The 16222-nt window shown below is 43.7% G+C and overlaps 1 protein-coding gene across 1 annotated transcript in view; it reads left to right on the top strand.

Moving 5' to 3' along the window:
- The window catches only part of RETREG1 (reticulophagy regulator 1), a 147523-nt gene that overhangs the window by 34783 nt on the left and 96518 nt on the right, over positions 1-16222 (top strand). The window contains exon 2 of the mRNA XM_003310633.4: positions 10510-10616. Within this exon, the coding sequence (XP_003310681.1) occupies positions 10510-10616 (107 nt within the window). The remainder of the gene's footprint in view (positions 1-10509; positions 10617-16222) is intronic.

Below are 16222 nucleotides of genomic sequence, written 5' to 3'. Positions count from 1 at the left end.
TTTAACCATGAGCAGAGGGTTTCCCCTGACAGTTTCGAAGCTTTCTCTGCATCTTTACCTGCTGCCCTGACACTCTCCTTTGTCTCTGAGCATAAGGAAGGGATCTTAATTCTTCCCTGACCCAGATATCTGAATAGAGATCAGTCCCATAAACTATCCCGTCAATACCAAGTGGGATAAGGCAGTTGGTTACTTGAAAACCAGATGAAAATTCAAAATAATGTTACTGAATCTGGGAATGGAATAGAAAAAAAAATAGGAGAAATAAAAAATAGTAAGAAAAAAGCAAATAGACACATTTATCAAATATAGGCTGTGGTCATCACAAGCTAAACATGAGTCACCTGGGTGATGTGGTTTCTTTTTTAGAGCAATCATCACATTACTATATAGAAATAGGCCCTAACTTGCTAAAAGAACGTGCATATGGTGATTTAGAGAACTGTACCTTTCCAATCGTAGCTAAACCACACAGTATGTCTTTCTATGACAAATGGGGTATTTATTATACACATAGACTTTATGTATTTATGTATAGCATAGAATTGTCATATATAATGTTTACCTATCATGATATGTATATGTATATTATAATGGTCATATATAATGTTCGCTTTAGTTTCCAAAGTTTGAAATATGCTTTTCAGATAAAAGTTGTATCCTATTCAAAAAATAGCTAATGCATGCTGGACTTAATACCTAGGTGATGGGTTGATAGGTGCAGCAAACCACCATGGCACACGTTTACCTATGTAACAAACCTGCACATCCTGCACAGGTACCCTGGAACTTTAAATAAAATAAAATAAAATATTTTAAAAGGTTGTATTCTATTCAGCTAAAAGAACATGTAACTCTCACTAAATAAATGGTATTTTAATTTAAAAATGTATCGTTTTTTTTCTTTTAATTGGTTATAAAAAGGCCATCAATCTATAGAGAGATGTTTGTGATGGCTGGAGACTTAGGGATTGGTAGAAATATTGCTTCTACTCACTTGGGTTCTAGGATCCATTGATGTGGTCACAAGTCCCTGGGCTAATTCGGATAAAGACAAGGGCCAGTGGTCCTGTGTGTGTGTTGTGTGTGTGTGTGTGTGTGTGTGTGTGGTGTTTCTGAACTTAAAAAGTATTTTAAGGACAAAAAAGCCTTTATTGGTCACTGTGATGGGGATCTTACCTGGAAGATCCAGTGAGGATGGGGCTGGCTACATGGGAGAGTGACCTAGACAGCCACGCAGGGCCTGGGGAAGGCCGTCACTTGGGGATGAATGCTCTGTGGTTGTCATCTTGTGATTCTTATCACTGTGTTCTTTGAATTTGTGTTTTGTAAGTGAAGTGTGATGGGGCAGTGGAGCATGCACAGGGGATTGGAGCCTCAGCTCACGTGCAGTCCTGCCTCCCACTGGCCTCCCCCTCCATCTCCCCATTCCCGAGGAAGGGTTCTTGACCACCCACTTCTTGCCCTGGCCCTGCCCAGCCTCTCCCTTCCAATCTCACCCTGTGTGATTGCCCAGGGCAGCGGTCAGTTGCATCAACAGGGGAGGCTTGTGTTCCACTGTGGCTGTCAACCCCTTGAGAAGGCCTGAACATGAGGGGCTGTGTGCCCTGCAGCTGCCAGGCAGGTGGTGACTGTCATCACCTAGGCTGGCAGCAATGTGGTGCATTCAGCGGGTGACTAGGCATGGGCCTCTCACCTGTCCTGGATCCAGGTCCTGAACATGCCCTGGAGTGGAAGTTGCAATATCTTGGGGATCCCCCATTTGTCTGGGAAGGGGGTTATTGACTTCCTTAGCCCAGGTGAGGTCTCTGCATTTTCACTTATCCTGGGCTTTGAAAATTAAGGCAACCCTCTAGTGAGGATGGCGCACATGCCCAGACCTCCCTCTTCCAAGTCTGTACTCGATCGCCCTGCCCTCGTGGTCTTCTGGGCAGCCTGTACTTTGACCACACTCCCCCTCATGATAATTATTCTGCAGCTTTCCAGAGCCCTCTGACAGCCTGTGTGTGGCTATTTTCCCTTCGGAATTCCTCCATGGTTACCACACGTTTCTGTGGACTCTGTGAATGGGCAGATCAGCAAGGTAACCCTGGGGCTTTGGCTCAGGCTGCACCCCATGATGTTTTTGGCAGAGTCTGATGGTATTTAGTTCTTCTACAGAGAACTATTACATACTTCAAAGTAATTTTCAGCAGCAGTCAAGCAAATCTGCACTTATAGACACTTAGCCCTTCAGAATGCTGGAGGCTTCAGCAAGGTGTTTCAGAAAAGCTAATTCTGTCTTTGTGGATAAGATGGAATGATATGGGCAAGCACATAGTGGCAGACTGGATTGTCTGCTGATTAGTAATCTAGGTCACTCTGCTAATAGGGAGTGACAGGACTCCAGTACCGATCAATAGCTTTGATCAATAGTGTGGATGAGGACTGATGACGTCCAGATAGAACATGCATGGTGTCCTGAAGCTGGACAAGAGAACAGATGTGATTGATGTCACCACTAAAGTCCATAGGTTTGAATGTAGGACGTGTCAAACAAGAACAAACTGCATAGGACATATTTAGATTCAAAAATGGTATCTGAAAAATAGAACCCTTGGGGATTTTAACTGCCTGTGAATTCAACTTCAGCCAGCATGCTGATGGAACTGTTAAAATTTTTTTAAAAAGCCATGCCAAAATGAGTTGAAAACTTATGTCCATACAAAATCCTGCACATGGATGTTTATAGCAGCTTTATTCATAATTGCCAAAAATTGGAAGCAACCAAGGTGTCCTTCAAAAGGTGAATGGATAAATTTTAGTATATCTTATAATGGAATATTATTCAGTGATCAAAATAAATGTACTATCACGCCACAAAAACACTCAGAGGAAGCTTCAATGCATTTTGCTAAATGAAAGAAACCAGTAGGAAAAAGCTACATACTGTGTGATCACAACTACAGAACATTCTGGAAAAGGCAAAACTATGGAGACAGTCAAAAGATCAGTGGTTGCCAAGAGCTTGGGCGAGACAGGGATGAATAGATGGAGGACAGGGGACTTTTACGGCCAGAAAACTATTCTGTATGATACTATAATGGTGGATATATGTCATTATGCATTTGTCAAAACCCACAGAATGCTCTAAAAACTGCTCTAAAATATATATATATAAAAAAAGGCTGTAAATTGGTGCCAGTCCTTCCAGCTCTTTTCAGGTGGGAGCAGGCAGATTAAGAGGCAGACACTCGTGTCCAGCAGCCGTTTAGCAGAATGGCAAGAGCTGGCTTAGAGCCAGGCTGCCTGGATTCATGTCCTGGTCCTGCATCTCCTTTGTCTTGGGGCCTTGAGCAAGTTTCTGAGCCTCTTTGCTCTTCTGTAAAATAGGTTTAATGACGATCCCTTCCTGAAGGGATACAGGATTCAATGAGTGACTCCATATAAAGCTCTTAGAACAGTCCTGTGCTCACTGAACATCAGCTGTGCTATTTATCCTGCATTTGGTTCTGGAATTCATAACTTGTGCCTCAGAGTGGAGGAGACAAAGGTTAAGGGTAACCTCTCTAATTCAGGCTCTAGTCTTGTGGCTCTCTTGCGGTTCCCTTTGGGTACCCTGTTCCCCAGCCTGGAATGCATTGGTCTCTTTTCTACCTGGCCAAATCAGATGTCTTTCGAAGTCAAAGTTTAGATGCCACCTTCTCTAGAGCTTTCTCTGGCTGCTTTATGTAGTTACTGGCTCTGTTTTCTTCCCCCACAGCATCCTGAATAGCACTTTGGTTAAACACAGTTGTTTACCTGTCTGCTTTCCTGGCTTTGCAGGGGGAAGGCTGGGATTTAGTCGCCAGTGTTTTCCCAGCAGCTAGCCCAGTGTGTGACAGATGCTGTGAATGGAATGAAAACAGAATTCCCTGCCTCTCCCAGTAATAATAGGATGCTGCCGGAAATTGAATGCTGCAAGAAATGTTGAGCTTCCTGGCATGAGATCTATTTAAGTAGAGGTGGTTGATTGCAGCTGAGGGGATTTGTGGATCAGATGAAAGTAAATCAGATGACCTCTGAGCTCCTTCCAGCTCTGTGATTCTGTGACAGTCCTTCTCTGAGTGATGCCACAGTGTGCCAGTGTCAGGATCGCCCACGCCCAGCAGATGGGGATTGTTTTTTGATGTCCTTACAGGCCAGTTTCCATGTAAAGATCGGTTAGAAACAATTTTGTTCAATTACTTTTTAAAGAAGAATTTTGATTTTATAAAATTACAAACTTAAAACTCATTTTTCTTTGAGCTTTCCATTTTAGCTAACAAAACATTATTTTGTTTATAAATCTAGCAAATTGTAACCATGTTCAAGAGAGTCTGACTGTTTCATTAAATAATAAATGATTGCTTTATTAAGTGATTAGTTTTGTTAGAAAGTTGAGTTATATTCCTTTGAACATTTTAAACTGCATTTGTAAATGTTATATTTTCTATATCCCTTTGAAGTACTTTATTATCAGAATAACTAAGGTTGCGCCAAAGACCTGAGAGGCGACCTGAATAAGACGGGGTAGCTGGAGCATCAATAAGGATAACCCTGCAGTGACTGAAACACGTCAAATATGTTCAAACTCTTGAGTTCATAATAACAGGAAAAAAAGGAATAAGAAAACGTATGAGTCTGTTTTCACGCTGCTGATAAAGACATACTCGACACTGGGTAATTTATAAAGAAAAAGAGTCTTCATGGACTCACAGTTCCACGTGGCTGAGGAGGCCTCACAATCATGGTGGAAGGTGAAAGACACGTCTTACATCGTGGCAGGCAAGAGAGAATGAGAGCTAAGCAAAAGGGGTTTCCCCTGACAAAAACCATCAGATCTCGTGAGACTTACTCACTCCCACGAGAACAGTATGGGAGAAACCGCCCCTGTGATTCAATTGTCTCCCACTGGGTCCCTCCCACAACACATGAGAATTAGGAGAGCTACAATTCAAGATGAGATCTGGGTGGGGACACAGCCAAACCATATCAGTTACCTTTAGAGGACGCTAGGGAACTGCTTCACTATCTTGAAAAAACCGGTAAAATAAAGGGAAGAACTCAAGAACTGATGCTGCCTTTCCGACGAGCTCCACCTCTCAGTGTAATTGGACATTGATGAGGGGAAGTTTCTCGTTATAACTGTGATCCAGCTATTACCCGAAGCAGGAGTGAAGGGCCGTCACCCCTTGTAGCCTCTGAGGAATCAGTCACTAGACAGGGATTGTCTGTGGCTGCCAATAGTGCAAGTGTAGCCACCAAGACATCCAGACAGTCTGCGTGTCTCTTGATGGAAACAGGCACTACCACCTATCTTTGGGTTTTAGAGGAAAAAAAAAACAACAACAAACCTAAGTCTTATCAAGCCTCTAGATCCACGTGCCAACTTATAGGCTACACAAAAGATCAAGGAAAATGTTAAACCAAATCACAAGGATACAACAAATGATTCCCAGAAGCTGGAAAACTTTATTGGAGAAATGAGCCTGACAGCAAGGGACCTATAAGGGTCCAGGACACTTAAAATCCACATCTGCCAATTTCAGCAGATGACTTTTTCAGATCCTGTTTCAGTCTGTGTGTGTGTGTGTGTGTGTGTGCGTGCACACAAAAATGAGTGGGGAAATATGAACCTTGATGGGATATTCGATGACATTAAGAATTAAAGTAATTTTTTAGATGTGATGGTGGTATTGTTATTTGGTTAAAAATATCTTGTTTTTGGCCAGGCGCGGTGGCTCCTGCCTATAATCCCAGCACTTTGGGAGGTGGAGGCGGGCGGATCACAAGGTTAAGAGATCGAGACCATCCTGGCCAACATGGTGAAACCCCATCTCTACTAAAGATACAAACATTGGCCAGGCGCGGTGGCTCGTGCCTGTAATCCCAGCACTTCGGGAGGCCGAGGCAGGTGGATCACCTGAGGTCAGGAGTTCGAGACCAGCCTCAACATGGAGAGACCCTGTCTCTACTAAAAATACAAAATTAGCCGGGCGTGTTGGTACATGCCTGTAATCCCAGCTACTCGGGAGGCTGAGGCAGGGGAATTGCTTGAACCTGGGAGGCGGAGGTTGCGGTGAGCCGAGATCGTGCCATTGCACTCCAGCCTGGGCAACAAGAGCGAAACTCCGTCTCAAAAAAAAAAAAAAAAAAAAAAAAATAAAGATACAAAAACTAGCTGGGCATGGTGGCGTGCACCTGTAGTCTCAGCTACTCAGGAGGCTGAGGCAGGAGAATTGCTTGAACCCAGGAGGTGGAGGTTGCACTGAGCCAAGATTGCGCCACTGCCCTCCAGCCTGGCGACAGAGCAAGACTCCATCTCAAAAAAAAAAAAGAAAAAGAAAAAATCTTGTTTTTGAAGATAAATGGCAGTATTTGCAGATTAAATTACATGATGTTTGGGATTTGCTTCAAATAATTTCGGGGGAGGGATGAGCTTAGTGGGTGGGAATATGGAAGAAACAAGATTACCCGTGAATGGAGAATTGTTGAAACTGGGTTTATTACACTCTGGCCTCTCTTTTTGTGTACGTTTGAAGTTTACCAAAACAAAAACTTTTTAAAAATTCCTTCATCTAATAACACAAACCCTCCCAAATATTAGGTACTACTTGAAAAATGAATAAACTAAAGAATAAACTCATGTTTGTAAGATTTTAAATTTCCAATCACAAGTCTAAATTACTCAGCTACATATTTTGAAGTGGAGCCCTGAGACAAATCATCTTAAACATTATAAATAATTAAAGTACCAAAAGTGCTCAGATTTTTCTAAATACAGATTATTCTCTTAGGGTTTCATTTCTCAAACATGTTTATATGACACTAACCCACCAAAGAATCAAATATGTAGTCCCATACAGTTTGGCATTACCTTGCTAAGCAATTGCTGGGCTTGTCTTCTCAGTGGACTGAGGATTCTCGATGACCAACAAGACCTTGGCCAATATGCCAACTGGGCCCTTGCCCAGGACAGAATAGACAGACATCCCGAGTGCTCTTTGGAGTTGCTGTGGCAATGCCTTCCAAATGAAGTCTGGCAGCCAGGCCTGTGGGTTGCAGTCCTGGCATTACCTAATTTTCTTTTTTATTATTCTTGGAAGTTTGTAACTTCCACTAAGAGAATAACTAATGGCCTTTGTGCTTTGGTTGGTTTTGCATTTCATTGGTTTTGAAAAGATGCTTAAATGGCTTCCTGGCCAGCTCCAAAGACTTTTAAACTTGAGGGAGCTTTCTGTCTGTGCTAGGGCTTTGCCTGACCCTGCAAAGAAAGCCATTCTAAGGAAGCATGCTGTTCGAACATTTGCAGGTTCTGTCTCATGCCATGTGAGCCGAGCTGCGCATTATAGCTCATTAGTGGGCCCTGAGTCAGGCGAGTGATTCACAGTCAGCATTTAAAGGCGTAAGAGAATTGAATGGAAAAAGTTGAACTGCATTATGAGTTGTAAGGAAAATATTTTTCAAAACTTGTTTTTCGTTTATATGTATGTAAATATAAATGAGTTTCTTATTGTGGGTCACTATGAAATCTGCCACTTCAACGTGAGGTCGGGAAAACTGGGAGCACCCAGCACATGAACAAGAGCAAGAATGAATCCTGAATTGAGAGTGAGGAGGCCGGCCCCAAACCAAGCAAACACCAGAATGCAATCTTGCTTAAAACAAACAAGAGCTACAAAAATAGAGCAAGTGGTGGCTCCTTAGGGGAGGGACAAATTTAGTGGAGGAACAAATGATTGTTGCTAAAGACATGGACTGCGGCATTTTATTCTGTAACTTGTGTCTTTTATGTCTGTTCCATCTTTCTATGCTCCTAATTCACCACTCCCTTTTGGTAGCACAGTGCTTGGTGCAATTAGGCAATCAATAAATATTTATTAGATGCAAATACTAGTAATCAAACCACCTGTTTCAGGGGGCCTGGGAGGAGGAGCCTGGGGCCTGGGAATCTACATTTTAACAAGTTTTCCAGGCAGCCAACCTGGCAGCAGTTGCAGACTGTTATTTAAGAAACACTGACCTAGTCCACCTGCTCATTTTGCTGGCCCAGGCCATACAAACAGCATTTGAACCAGTGAGAGCTTGGGTTGGCCACCTTCTGGTGGAGGGCTCTACCCACCACGTCACCCAGCATCTCATGTTGATCTGCTTTTCACCAAACATACTGCATGACCTTCTAGTAGGTGGTCTGGACTCCATGCTTCTTCCCTACCCCGTCACATCCTTCCTGTTGCCCTCAGACATTTCCCTAAATCACCCATCATTTCACTTCCCTGCTCTATACCTTTGACTTTCTCTCTATTGTTTGTAGCATAAGACTTACTGCGCATTCTGCTTGACACAGTCTTCCCTGATCCTATCTCCCCAATCTTGTCTCTCTGCCAGTCTCTGAACCCTCTCCTTTTGCTTTCTCTTCCTGCTGAGGCCACCCCAGATTACTTGATGTGCCACAGGTACCTCACCCTTTCCTGAGTCTGATCTTCTGTTCATGTTGTATTCTCTAATTGGAGGTGCCTCTATTTTCATCTGAATTGCATCCACCTCCCCAGACCCAGTTAAGTGCTGCTTCTATAAAAACTTCCCAGCTGGGCGTTGTGGCTTGTGCCTGTAATCCCAGCATTTTGGGAGGCCAAGGCCGGCAGATCACCTGAAGTCAGGAGTTTGAGACCAGCCTGGCCAACATGGTGAAACCCTGTCTGTACTAAAAATACAAATAAATTAGCTGGGCGTGGTGGCAGACACTTATATTTCCAGCTACTTGGGCGGCTGAGGCAGGAGAATTGCTTGAACCTGAGAGGAGAAGGTTGCAGTGAGCCAAGATCGTGCCACTGCACTCCAGCCTGGGTGGCAAGAGTGAAAATCCATCTCAAAACAAACAAACAAACAAAAAAAACAAACCCAAAAAACCAATTAAAAAAAAAAACCATTCCCTGCTTTGGAGTGAATCCATCCTCCCTCTCCCTGTGCCTCTCCTTGTTCTCTGCACATTTCTGTGACAGCACCTAAGCCTTGCCTGCCTTGGACTTTGTGAGCTTGGCCTGTGTTTGTCTGATGAGAAAGCAAGTTTGCAGAAGGCAGTATTCGTGTGTTCTTTACTTCTCTTTATAGCCTTGCAAACAGTCTTAAACATTTATTAAATTAATTTTTCTATGAGTTCTGATTCTATCAAAGTTAATATTCATTGGCAGCTTGGCCAATTAACTTGTGTAAACAGACCTCTAATCTCATGTGAAGGCTCAACGCTCTTTGTGATTTCTTTACAAACACACCCAAAAAAAGCACTGCAGGGTTTGTGTGCTGCTCACGGTCAATAATTTTTAGTTTGTTTCCCTGAAGAGAGGAGGTAGACAGGTAGCAAAAGGGGAGCATGATCTTAAAGAGAAAGAGTTAGCAAAGTGGATCTTCAATAACTGCTTTTTTTTTTTTTGAGAGAGAATCTCACTCTCTCACCAGGCTGGAGTGCAGTGGTGCGATCTTGGCTCACTGCAACCTCCACCTCCCGGGTTCAAGTGATTCTCCTGCTTCACACTTGGAGTAGCTGGGACTGCAGGCGCACGCCACCATGCCTGGCTAACTTTTGTATTTTTAGTAGAGACGGGGTTTCACCATGTTGGCCAGGATGGTCTCAATCTCTTGACCTTGTGATCCACGTGCCTCGGCCTCCCAAAATGCTGGGATTACAGGTGTGAGCCACCACTCCCGGCCAATAACTGCTGTTTTTAAGAGACGAGGGTGGGAGTAGTTAGAGAAGTGAATAGGGCGTAAATGAAAACACAAGACAGGGTGGTGACTAAAGGGCCTCTGTAGTGCAGCCCATCCGTGTCTGTTAGAGAGCCCTGCAGCTTGGCTCTGCAGCCCATCCTAACTCTGTTTCAGGTCACTTCCATTCTCCATCGGCTATTGGAGAAGCCCGGCACTGGGAGCAATATTTTGGTCCATGCCCGAGATAGCAAATCCTTTGCCCGAAATTGGAGGGTAGAGCAGAAAGCTTAGCACAAAAGTGCGCAGGCTCAGACACTTTCATTTTGCTGACTTTGATGCCTATTAAATAACTTTCATGCAGTCACACTGGGGTGATTTTGAAAAGTGAAATCATACCAGGCACAGTGGCTCACGCCTGTAATCCTAGCACTTTGGGAGGCTGAGGTGGGTGGATCGCTTGAGGACAGGAGTTCGTGATGAGCCTGGCCAACATGGCGAAACCCTGTCTCTACTAAAAATACAAAAATGAGCCTGGCGTGGTGGCTCATGCCTATAATCCCAGCTACTTGCGAAGCTGAGGCAGGAGAATCACTTGAACCAGGGAGGCAGAGGTTGCAGTGAGCCGAGGTAGTGCCACTGCACTCCAGCCTGGGCAACAGAGCGAGACTCTGTCTCAAAAAAAAGAAAAAAAAGTGAAATCATTATTGAATGCATTTTTTTGTTTCTGTGGCAGGAAGTAAACCCAATTTTGAAAAGGTTAAAAATGCTCAAATTGAAATACTGATTTGTGTTTTGCTGTTGCAGGTTCCTTGCATTGACTCCATGGAGAGTATATCACCTGATTTCCGTCATGATACTTGGGCGTGTTATTATGCAAATAATAAAGGATATGGTTTTGTCTAGAACAAGAGGTAAGAAAACTCAGATTTTATTTATATGGTATTTAATTTTCTAGACCCTGCATTTCTGATCTTTGTGTAGGCATATTAGCCAATTAGTCCTTTGAACAGAAGCAAATATAGGCATTCACTTAGCTGTTTTCAATACGATAATTTATTGAGGTGATGCCGTCTTTGTAGCTAGTGCTTGTAGGTAAAAGGTTTGTGTGTGCTGGTTTTTCTCTTGGCCTTAAGAGCTATTTTAAATACCGCATTGGTATTTAAGTAGGCTGCAGTGAGGATAACAGTTAAATATTTATTACATCTCACATGATGAAACTGGGCCACTGGAAAATGGACTAGTTTATGTAAAAATTTTCTCTGCCTCAATGAAGAAAAACAACTAATTCAGGGTTTAAAAGCAAGTGATGGTTAAATAATTTTAAAAAATGAGTTGATAATGAAAAATGAATAAATTTTAACATTAAGTTTAAAAGCAAGAGCTTGGTTTAAAAAAAAAAATTGGCCTGAGGTGCTTTTTGAGTAATTTGACTGCATTACAAATCTGACTCAAGTCTTTTACATACTTGGAGGGGCCTCTTGTACCACTGTTCCAGCTAGTTTTTGTAAACTTGGGAAAAGTCCTCCTGGGAATAATTAAGCCCCATAAACTTAAATGTAATGTGATAGATTTTATCAGAAATAGCCACCAGGAGGTTACAAAGAGACATTTAATTTCACTAAATGCACCCCAAATGGAGGGATGCTTTTGGTGGAGGTCCGTGTGGACTGATGTGCATCAGAGCTGCCTGGATTATAGTCCTGGCAGGGATATCTAGGCCCGCCCTATGGGAGGCACCCATCTCCTCCCTGATGGCAACTAGAAGCCAGCGATGTCAGCTGGTATGGATTTACTATCATGGTGTTCTAGGGATCTGCTTGAAATCCAGTTATAAGTCTTTACAGTTTTTAAACTCATCGTGTAAACCATCTTTAGATTGTTTTATATTCGTGTGTTTCCAGGTTTGAAGATATTTCCTTCCCAAGATTCCAGGAAGGCAAACAAATTTGGTTTTGTGCCCTTAGTGCTTTCTGTGAATCTGTGGATTTCAGTTGTATTCTTCAATGCACTTTTCCTTCTCTCCCTTTTTTCTCTCTCTCTCCATCTTCACTTTCCTTTTTTCTGTTTCAGGGAACAGACACCTAACTCCCCAATTTCAGCCCAAACGGGCACTTGTTGTGATACTTGTTTACCACACATATATCCAGGCTGCCTTGAGGTGGGGCATCTCCATGCATCAGGGTTTCATGCCAGAGTTGGTCTGTGGATCAGTCCTTGATGATTCTTATTTATCTGCCTTGACTCATATCTGGTAGAGCAGAGCCTGTTTTCCTAAATAGACAGTAATATGTTCACCCTCTACAGGAACTTCCTCAGGGAAATCTCAGGACATAAAGCCACTCATACATTTTATCTGCAACCATTTTATCTTGGTGTAGAGTAAGCTAAACATGGACCCAGGAAGCAAGCTGAGCATCTGAGTGTTTTCAGTGTTTCCTCAAATTTGGCCCTAGTCTGGGCACAAGTTATAAGGAATAGACATGTGTGGAAGGCCAAAGGCAAAGCTGAAAGACTTTGCAACTGTCTTTTTCTCACTCCTGGCCCCTCACACACAGATTGTTTCCGCTGTTGACTCATGGGCTTGATATTCATGCAGATGTGGAAATTTCATACTCACAAATTGCAGGAAACCTTTACATTGCAAGAATTCAGTCCTTTAAAAAAATTAAGGTAGTAGAATAGAAAGAATGCCAGCCTAAAGGGCCTCATTTTTGAGCTAGTTCATTCCATTTCCTACCTGTGGAGAAGCCCCATGATAGACTGCATTTGTTTCTGTGGCTGTTGTAATAAACGTCCACAAACTTGGTGTTTCAAAACAGCAGAAACATCTTCTCTTAAAGTTCTGAAGGACAGTAGTTCGAAGTCAGTGTCACTGGGCTCAAATCAAAGCGTTGGCAGGGCTGCATTCCCTCTGGAGTCTCTAAGGAAGGATCCATTCCTTGCCTCTTGCAGCTCCTGGGAGTTGCGGGCATTCCATGGCTTGCAGCCGCATCACTGCAATCTGTTTTCATGCTCACCTGACCTTCTCTTCTGTCTATGTCAAACTTCTCCATCTTCCTCTTGTAAGTACACTTACGATTGCATTTGGGGCCTACCTAGATAATCCAGTGTGATTTTCTCATCTCACATTTCTTAACCTAATCGCCTCAGCAGAGACCCTTTTTCCACTTGAAGTGACAATCACGGATTCCAGGGATTGTGACTTGGTATCTTTGTGAGCTATGAGTCAGCCTCCTATATCATCTGAACCTCTCTGTCCTGTGAAATGGCAGAAAATATCCTCATACCACAGAGCTTTATAAGAGGTCAATAAAAGCATCAAATAGAAGGGCCTTCAGCACAGTAGCTGTCTACTTCGCCCAGCTGACATGTCATCAGGGCCACATGGGGTTTGTGTGTTCCTGGGTCAGTCCGTGTTGAGCCCCTTTCTGTGCTGAGGCCCAACCTGGGTGCTGGGCTCCCCGTGGGGAACCAGACCTCTCTCGAGGCAGAGCCTCCCTGCAATCCTGTAGATCAGGCCGTTGCCCAAGGACAGGCTTTCAGTCTTCACCGGATGACAGTGCTCTGAGTGTAGCATTTCTACTGCATGAAAAATTAAAAAAAAAAAAAAAAAGAAAGCAATGGGAATGATTACTCTGTCTTCCTAGAGCTCTCTTTTCTGTGCTGAAGAAACTCTGGTGCCAGCTTCATCCTCCTTCAGTAGAGTCTCTTAGGACAAAGGCCCATTGGGGAGCCCTGTGAATAGTTGGCAGCAGCCCCATCTCGCAGGCCTCCTAGCGCAGGGTGCTGCTGCTGCGATGAATCAGTCTCTGCAGGGCACAGTTTGGCTTCACGTTAGATCCAGATGCAGTTACGGTAACTCCATGGCTTCAATCAGAACTGCCAGCTGCTCTTGTTAGATGCCCTGGCTTATAGCAACGACAATGGCAATGAAAGGACGACCAAGTCAGCAGTCTCCTCTCCTTCCCTCTCTTCCAACTTCTCTGCTTCCCACGTTTTCTCGCTAAAAATATGAAACTTTTATTGTTGAGAGTTTAATTGTATCCTTCCCCCAGTTATTATTTTTTTATTCTCTTAGAAAATTTTTAAGTGTACAGTATTGTTTCCCGTGCATGTTGTTGTATAGCAGATCCCTAGAGCGTTTTCATCTTTGATGACTGCAACTCTGTTCCCATTGAACAGCCAAGTCCCCCTTTCCCCTGTTCCCCCTTCCTCCAGCCCCTGGCAACTGCCATTCTACTTTCTGCTTCTATGACTTTGACGACTCCCAGTTACAATCTTTGATACCATCTTAGGTGCTTAATATGAAATAGATGGATAAGGCCGGGTGCAGTGGCTCATGCCTCCGCATGATCTCAGCACTTTGGAAGGCCAAGGCGGGTGGATCACTTGAGGTCAGGAGTTTGAGACCAGCCTGGTCAACATGGTGAAACCCTGTCTCTACTAAAAATACAAAAAATTAGCCGGGCGTCGTGGTGGGCACCTGTAATCCCAGCTACTGAGGAGGCTGAGGCAGGAGAATCACTTGAACCCAGGAGGCAGAGGTTGCAGTGAGCTGAGATCACGCCATTGCACTCCAGCCTTGGTGACAGAGTGAGACTCTGTCTCAAAAAAAAAAAAAAAAGTCAGTGATATCATCTTGTGAGTGAATGTTTGTGAAACCTGTGGGAGCCCATGTCTATTTTGTATTGCCTGTGAACATCCTCTCGCTGGGATGGATTCCTCTCTCTCCCTCTGTTTCTCATTGTTATGTACCTTGAGTGTGTGCTTCCCTGCATTAACGCCTTTGTCTGAACTCTGGGGAACTCTTCTATGGCCTGGAAAACTCCTCCTGCATCCTGAAACTTTTCCATGACTAGCTTCATTCTCTCTCATTGAGATAGAACCAGTCATATCTGCCCCCCGCTTTCTTTTCTGTTTGTTTGTTTGTTTATTTTTAGAATTGGGGTCTCACTGTGTTGCCCAGGCTGGAGTGCAGTGGTGTGATCATAGCTCACTGCAGCCTCGAGCTCCTGGGTCAAGTGATCCTCCCACCTCAGACTCCTGAGTGGCTAGGACTACAGGTGCATGCCACCACACTTGGCTAATTTTCTTTTTTAATTTTTGTAGAGATGGGGTCTTGCTGTGTTACCCAGGCTGGTTTTAAACTCCTGGCCTCAAGTGATCCTCCCGCTTTGGCCTCCCAAAGCACTGGAATTACAGGTGTGAGCCAGCGTGCCTGCCCCCCAGCTCTCTTGAAGATCTTCTCTAGCTACTGCCCTGTGCTGTGGGAGGAGGGCTCAGTGGGTGGCTCTGAGGCTCCCCCAGCCACCTGTGGAGCATCTGTAACCACTGCTGCTTTATACTTTCCTTCCTGTGAAATCTACACTGTCCATTGATGCCTGGCCTCAGCACCCTGGTTGCCATCAACTGTGGTCTCAGTAGGGATTGTGGCCCATGAACTGCAGTCCTTCGTGCACTCACCATTCTCTGTCATTCCGACTTGTACTCTGATAGCTTGTCAGATGGCCTGGATTTGGTTGCCTATCAGGTAGCCTCATCTTTGACCTTGGCCTTTGGAAGCACAGTGTCTCCAAGACCTGCAGAGTCTGCGAGTTAGTTCTCAGTGCACCCTGTCTCCACTCCTCCCTGGCCTTTCGTGCCTGTTGAACCAGCTCTTTGACTCTTGGATGGACTCTTTCCCTGCTAAGTCTCTTGCCACTTGTACTGTTCTTCAGCCCTGCCTTTAGACTGACTTCCTCCCTCCACTCAGCTCCTACCTGGTCCATGCTCAATGACTACAGAGATGCTGTCCTTACCATTCTAAAGGTCCTTGTTTCCTTATCCATCAGCTATACTCATTTCTTTACTTTTTAATAATAAAACAAACAAGCCAATGCCCATCCTATACCATCATCTACTTTCTCCACTCTTGGCTCCAGGATTGTTAGAGAATTGTCAAATGACAAGCTGAGCTGATGCTTTCCAACTTTCCAACTTTAGCTGAAACCTTATTATTGCTCACAGTCCCCTGCATTCTTTTGAGTTCTCCATTTGTTTTTATATGTCACCTTCCTCCAACAAGTTTGAAGAAGCTTATTTGGAACATAAGCACAAAACTGTTCAAAAGAGTTCTAGAAGAGGAGCAAGAGTCTAACCTGGTAACCATTGATTGATCAACAGATTTATCCACATGCATATTGGCAGCCAAGGCAAAAAGGAAAACCACATCAATTGCACAATTCTAATTATTTGAAAAAAATAAAGGAAGCAATTTTGAGACACTTATTTCTGGAAGTAAAGGTTAAGAAGGATTTATCCCATAGATCTTGATAGGGGATATTGAAAAACATAAGGGAAAACACATTTGGCTTTTTGTTAGATGGAAAATGCAGAAGCTTCCTCATGATCATTTCTTACATTGAGCTGCATTGAAGCTGGTAGCTGGGAGTATAATATCAAGATGTAGTCAAATAAAGACATTGATTGGAAAATTAAGAAAGCAAATTAGATCTAGGTGTGCATATGTATATGTGTG

The sequence above is a fragment of the Pan troglodytes genome, chromosome 4 (genome assembly GCF_028858775.2).
Source record: "Pan troglodytes isolate AG18354 chromosome 4, NHGRI_mPanTro3-v2.0_pri, whole genome shotgun sequence".
Classification (NCBI taxonomy): Eukaryota; Metazoa; Chordata; class Mammalia; order Primates; family Hominidae; genus Pan; species Pan troglodytes.
The sequence above is the reverse complement of the archived record's forward strand: the minus strand, read 5'-3'. Positions and strand labels throughout refer to the sequence as shown.